At 31.7% G+C, this 7,138-nt stretch overlaps 1 protein-coding gene across 1 annotated transcript; it reads left to right on the top strand.

Moving 5' to 3' along the window:
- The first annotated feature begins 3,995 nt into the window (after positions 1-3,995).
- On the top strand, positions 3,996-5,253 carry LOC109207535 (zinc finger protein ZAT9-like). The gene has a single exon (XM_019370476.1). The coding sequence runs from the start codon at positions 4,111-4,113 to the stop codon at positions 5,104-5,106; it is 996 nt and encodes a 331-aa protein (XP_019226021.1). The 5' UTR covers positions 3,996-4,110; the 3' UTR covers positions 5,107-5,253.
- The last annotated feature ends 1,885 nt before the right edge of the window (positions 5,254-7,138 follow it).

The following is a 7,138-nucleotide window of genomic DNA, read 5'->3' as shown; positions in this document are numbered from 1 at the left end:
CTCTCAAATTCTCTTCTAACTTCTTCTCCTTCCTTCTTCATTCTGCAGATTTCCCTCGGCTATGGAGTTCTAATTTAGGAGATAGTTATTTTCCTTTTATCATTGTAGTTCAACTTCTTCTTTTCATCAATATAAACAGAAAATTGTCCCAAAATTCCTTTTAATTCTGCAATTTAGTGTTTAATTTCCTTAGTTCTTATCGAGACCATTACAACCCCCACCCCCACCCCAACACAACAAAAATTCTGGTATATTTTGATTCTTCTTGTTGAAAATTCTCTGTTGAGGAGTAGCCACTTCTCAAGCAAACTCTATGAAAACCATCTACTTGGAAGAAACTTAGAGCCGGTTTGGACAAAAGAATTTTTCTTTTTCCGAAAAATTTTCACTTTTTTTCGATATTAGCTTTTGTTCATAAAATTCCCAGTTTTTACTTGAAGATGCATTTTGGAATTTTTCAAAAATTTTAAAAACTACAAAAAGCTGTTTTTCAAAAAATTTCACTCAGATCACTCACAAAACAACCCAAAATTATATTCATGTCCAAATATAACTCTAATTTTTAAATACCATTTTCACTTAAAAATTTTTTTTACTTTTTTTTTGAAATTTTACAATTCTCATGTCCAAACGCCCACTTAAACTACTAAACAAAAGCTTAAAAAGAGGGCAATGACAAAAGTTAATGATCAACGAAAACATAATTACATTTACAGTGAGTAATGGAAAATTAAGCGTGTTGAAATGGTGATCTAACTAAAAAGCAAGTATACAGACTAAGTCCATTATTTTGCCCTAACAAAACGGCACTTAATTCCCTAAAAAACTCCTTTCTTAATGGAAAGGGGACAACAAGTTACTTCCTCCCTCATTTCTCCTGCCCCAACTATTTATTCCCCCATTAGACTATTCAACCCAAGATCCTTAATTAAAGGGCATATAGCAACTCTTTATTGATCACAACATTAATTATTCCCCTTCTAACTAGTAGAAAAGAAAAAAAATAATGAAAATTTACAAGTTGAATTAAATAAGTTGCCACACTTTTGGTATGTCCAGCCAGTACCATGCCAAAATCTTTCCTTTCTCCTAGCCCTTATACTGGAATTATTTTTTTTCAATAAATTGTCCTGTCAATTCTTTATATTTTTTGTTAATAAACGTGTCGCTCCTACTATTCTTGCAGTGTCCTTTTGGAATTTTGATAAATACATTTTGAGACTGTTGATAAGAATACATAAATAGAGAAAAGGAATTTTTATATTCCTATGCCACATAAGAAACCTTATGTTTAAGGTTTGACTTAATTACACTTAGTATACCAAATTACCAATTCTATACCACAATTAATTAAGGGTATAATTAATGAGACGTCTTTTACTCCTTAATTAAAGGATTTCCGTATATCCCAGTATCTCCATACCAATTCTATACCATTTGCATACGAGTGATCACCATAAGTAACATTAACCATTGCACAAACTATTTGTATATGTCAAAGAGTTTGAAGTATCGTACAGAGGATCGTCTGATTTGCAACCTTTAGTGCAAGATTGGCAACGTACCCAACTCGATTCGCTACCAGTATCCAACATTTAAGTGATAGTCTTGTTGTGGTGTGCCAAGACTTACTTTTACAGTATAGTACCCATAATTATAGTTATCTTCATTAATTGGATGATTACTGTAAAGATGGTCATTCAATTGTAGCTTAATTGGTATTTTCGACATAATTGCGTTTTTTGCAGAAGATTTTGTAGAAGTTTTAGTCGTTTTGGATTTGTGAAAACAGAAAACAATGCATCTACAATCAGAATATAAATATTCTACAATTCATCTACAAAATATCTACAAACTGGGTATATTGAATTTTAATATCCCAATTCCCATTCGATTGTAGTTTAATTGGGATTTTCGACATAATTTAGCTATTTTATTTTTTCAGAAGATTTGTAGAAGTTTTAGCCGTTTTTTATTTGTTAAAACAGAAAATAAAGCATCTACAATCAGAATACAAATAATCTACAATTTATCTATAATTTCTGAATATGTCTTCTTCTTCTTCTTCTTCTTCTTCTTCTTCGAGTTTCAATCTGAAATTCAGTCAAAACCAAGTCTAATCTTCACCAAAACCCCTCAAAATTGAGATATAAACTCCAAACCATATTCCCGATTATTTTCAACAACACCCAATCCAAACAAATAATGATTTTTAAAAACCCAAATTTGAATTCAAAGCTTTCAAGCTTTTTAATGGCTGTCAATGGTGGAATTGCTGCTCTCTTTTCATTTGCTTTGTATAACTGAAATTTGCGATTGAGAAATAGAGAGAGATGTAGAGAGAATGTCGACGAACAGAACTTTTGCAGAACCGATTTCTACAATTTGAAATTGAGCTTCTGATTTCGACGAACTGAGCTTTTGATTTGTGTCTTAAGCGAAAGTATTGAAGAACAGATCTGAGCTTTTGAACAGATTTGATTTCGACGAATTGAGCTTTTGAACAGATTTGATTTGTGGCTAAATCAATTAGAAGATTATGTTCCTGAATTTTAGCACACCTAATTAGGAAGATTCAGTTACTAATAATTAGTATTTAATGAATGGTATAATAATTGTAGGAAAAATGTAGACAGGGCGGGTAAATTAAAAATTGTGCACATTTTTGGTAATAAAGTTTCATATATGATATAGGAATGAAAAAATCTCTAGAGAAAATATAGGGTATAAAATATGTCCTAAAATTCATTCTAGACAAGAATAATCTCCGTTGCATCAAATAAAAAGGAAGAAAAAAATGGAGTGCACAAACAAGTATTCTTATTGGTCTATCAATTTTTATTTTTCTCATAGCTTGTTAGATTAATCGGTAAGGATCTGTTTACAAATAGAAAGGGGCCTTGGTCCACATCGTATTTTATTATGATCTGTCGTTACAACAACCCAACAGTTTTCTTCACTGATTTAAGTAAAGGTTAAACCTACATTTATTCTAGTAACCTCCTATTTTGTTCCCATTTTGCCCTATCTTGTCCATTAATGCAAAAAGCACATAAATTTAAGTTTTATCGACTAATAGTAAATGAAAATTTACACCTTTGGTGTAATTTGGCTGACTTTAACATGTTACCAAGCCCTTTTCTTGGGACTAGTTTAAGTTTTATATACTAGTTTATACATTTTCTTTCCTATTCCCTCCGTCCTAAATTATGTGACGATGTTCGGATTTTAAGAGTTACACGAAATATTCTTTGATCATAATTTTTCAAATGTCTTTTAAATATTTTAAATTTTTTATTATTGTGACTTATAGTACTTCTTATGCAGTTTTCAAATATGTAAATTTTATTTCAAAAATTAGAAAATTCGTTGTCTAAATATACTTCCAAAATTAAGATGTTTGAATTTCGAAAAAGAAAAATATAACATAAAATGGGATAAAAGAAATATATAATTAAGTTGGCATACAAAAAGATGTGACTCTTCAAAATAAATCTGATATGAATACGTGTAACTGGGGCAATAACCTACTATAGTTGTTTAAGTTGCACTAAAATAAAAAATAGACAATGTATATAAGTTAATTCATATTAGATTATATACTCACTAGTGGAGTAATTATTTTGTTAATAAAGTAATTGTCGAATGTAGAAGAAAAAAGTATTTTTTTGTTTAATAAATTTCTATTGGAATAAATACACCAAATAAGAGAGGGGAAAAAAAGGAACTGATTCATAAGGGCTGTTTGGGGAATGTAGAAATGGGATGGAAATAAATGCAAAAGTCGCATGTTACATGTCCTTACCATTCACTCTCTCTGCCTTCATGCATACGCTTTAATTGAACCCTTTTTCTTTTCCTCTCTATTAATTACCTTTTGCCGTTTTAAGAAACAAAAATTACTCCCCCAATTGAATCCAAATCTAATTTATCAAATATTTAAAATCAGATTTTATATATAGTAGTCTTAAAAATATTTCCATTTGTATCTATCTGTTGGTGGAGGAATGCTTGTTACCTACTCCTTTATAGCTTCTCCACTCTCTACAAAACAAACACAACACACACACACACACAGTGCTAACAAAAAAGTAAAAGAAAATCTCTCAAATGGAGAAACACAAGACATGTAAACTCTGCTCAAGGAAGTTTGCTAATGGTAGAGCTTTAGGTGGACATATGAGATCTCATATGATGAATCTCTACATACAACAACAACAAAAACATCACCAAATCAGTGAAGAAACTGAGTCAATTCCATCGTCTTCTTGGTCATCAGAAGAAGAAAATGGAGAAAAATCCAAAATTTTAAATCTTTCTGACTTCTCTGGAGAAGAAGCTGCTGATGACTCAGTTGTTCTTCCAGATAAAGAAAGTGAAACCGAGTCATCAAAAAACCCAACTCGTTCAAGAAGATCCAAAAGGGTTAGGAAATCAAGTATCATAAATCCCAATTTCGTGAAAGTTACAGAGTACTACTCATCATTGGTTGAAACAGAGCCAGTTAGTTCAATCTCAGAAACTTCACCTGAAGAAGATGTTGCACATTGTTTGATGATGTTATCTAGAGATAAATGGATTAAACAACAAGTTGATCACTACTCTGACGAAGAAGAAGAAGAAGAATATAAAGAGGAAAATTCTGGAGTACAAGTTAAAGTAATTACCAAGAACAGAGGTAGAGGTAAGTATAGGTGTGAAACATGTAACAAAATTTTTCGATCTTATCAAGCATTAGGAGGACACAGAGCAAGTCATAAGAAGATTAAAGTTTCAAATTATAATAATGAAGTGGTGGAAAATGTAGGAGTAATTGAAGAGAAAATACATGAATGTCCAATTTGTTACAGAGTTTTTTCATCAGGGCAAGCTTTAGGTGGACATAAGAGATCACATGTTATTGGTGTTTCAACAGCAGCAGCAAATATTAGTGTTCCTGTTTTTATTCCAACTGCTGCAAAATTAGAATTTTCAAGAAATGGTGGAAGTTTAATAGATCTTAATCTTCCTCCTCCAATGGAAGAATTAGATGATGAGATTATTAGTCAAGTTGAGGTTTCTGCAGTTTCTGATGATGCTGAATTTGTCAACCCCATTAAGCACTGAAATGAAAGGTAAAGTTTTGATCTTTTACTTTTTTCCTAAGGTTGTAGGCAGGGGCGTATCTAGAGCACAGTGTATGGGTTCCCGGGAACCCAGTAACTTTTGCGTAGACCCTGTATTTTTATTAAAAAATTTACTAAATATCTATAAATATCTAACGGTGAACCCAGTTATTATGGTATATTAATTTGAGATTGCGACAGGAACCCATAAACTTCAAATTCTGGATCCGCCTCTGGTTGTAGGAAAGGATTATGGATCTAAGTAAAATTTTCTTGGGAAAATTGGGTTAATTTTGCTCATTCAATACTTTTGACTGATTCATATTTACTGTTGAGAGTGTTCTGTTAATGTAACAGCTAACATTTACTGATAAAGGAGACTAGCAGATCACTTTCTTCAGTTTAGTTAATGACTTTAAATTTATTTTCACATTCTTCTTTTTTTTTTAGCTTACCTACAATGTGGACTTTAAAAATAAAGAAAATAAAAAAGAAAACAGCAGCTACTGTAGTTAATGGTGCCTGTTTGAATTGCTGCTAATGGCCTAGTAGTGTTCCACCTGTTGAATTCAAGACAATTCCTTTTTTCTCTCTTTTTTTGTCTTCAATTTCTATTTTCTTTTTTCCATCTAATTGCATTTTTCTTTATATATAACATAGTAGTAGTAGTAGTAATAGAATAGTTGGAGGTTTATACTTAAAGTACTAGGTAAATTCCACCTGTGTACTAGGAGAAATAGCAACAAATTCTTTTTTTCTTCTCCTCTGTGTCACTGTCTGACTTTCCAACACTTGTCTGATACACAATAGGTAGAACCTTACAGATCTGAAATACTTTTCTGGATACCCAATGGTTTGTATTTGACTCAAAGGAGCTGAAGTTTGTTTCTTTGACTATATTATCCTTATCTACTATGTAAAAACCTTTTAAAACTATCAATCTTATTTAACATGTTATAATGGATCGGAAAAATACATAAGTTGCTCCCTATACTTGTCCGAAAAGTGAGTATCCCACTCAACCTTTACGGGTATTTAATTTGGACAAGTACAAGGAGGAAAAACAACACCCGTAAAGGTTGAACGGGAAACACACTTTTCGGGACAAGTATAGGAAGCAACTTATGTATCTTCTCGATCTTTTATCTTACTTTCAATGTTATTGAGTACTAAGGATGGTTATTTAAACGTATAAAATGAATTCTATTAACTATAAACGTATAGAAATAAGGTCAGTCCGGTGCACTAAGTTCTCGTTATTCGCGGGTCTATTGTACACAGTCTTATCCTATATTTTCCCAAGAGGTTGTTTCCACGACTCGAACCCGTGACCTCTTGATCACATAGCAGCAACTTTACCAGTTACGCAGATCCCCTCCCTATCAACGTATAGAAGTTAAACTGATTAAATTTTGATTGAACTACCCTTTTTCCTTAAGGGGAATATCTGTGAAAGAGGACAGAGAGAAAGTTAGAGAAAACCAATTGTGTTACTGAAAGAATATTGCTTGCTTGGTTTGGCATGACCCAACGTATCTGGTTCATGCAGGTTTCTAGTGATAGAAACTACAAATGGATATTTTATGTGTAGAGAGCTTTATTATATGTCACATTCATGAGAAGATAATAAATGGACCAGGGTTCCCTTTTCTTTGTTGGAAAACTCTTTTTCAATTTTATGCATTTCTTTTTTCATAAATATTTCTAGTTTTATAGAACATCTTGTAATAATTATTCCACATTAAAGGTGAAAAGATAAGCAAAAGTTGTATGAAGAATAAAGTTTCCTATCAGTAAAAGAGTCTCATTAATGGACATTAAGGTTTTAGTTTTGCATGTAGTAACTGAACATTAACTCTTGTAAAAACTGAATAATTTAAGAATTAATGAATATACTTTTGATTATTTGTACTTATTTTCGATACTAATACTAAAGTTGTTCCTGCGTTATTCAAATCTTAAGAATGTTTAATTGTTGGAGTCAGGGCGGGAGATGATGATATAATAGTTTGGCGGACCATATATGTTTACCT

This window comes from Nicotiana attenuata, unplaced genomic scaffold, assembly GCF_001879085.1.
Source record: "Nicotiana attenuata strain UT unplaced genomic scaffold, NIATTr2, whole genome shotgun sequence".
NCBI lineage: Eukaryota > Viridiplantae > Streptophyta > Magnoliopsida > Solanales > Solanaceae > Nicotiana > Nicotiana attenuata.
The sequence above is the reverse complement of the archived record's forward strand: the minus strand, read 5'-3'. Positions and strand labels throughout refer to the sequence as shown.

What these genes read in the sequence shown, in the direction of transcription:
- LOC109207535 (XM_019370476.1), top strand. Translation starts at nt 4,111, where the DNA reads ATGGAGAAACACAAGACATGTAAACTCTGCTCAAGGAAGTTTGCTAAT.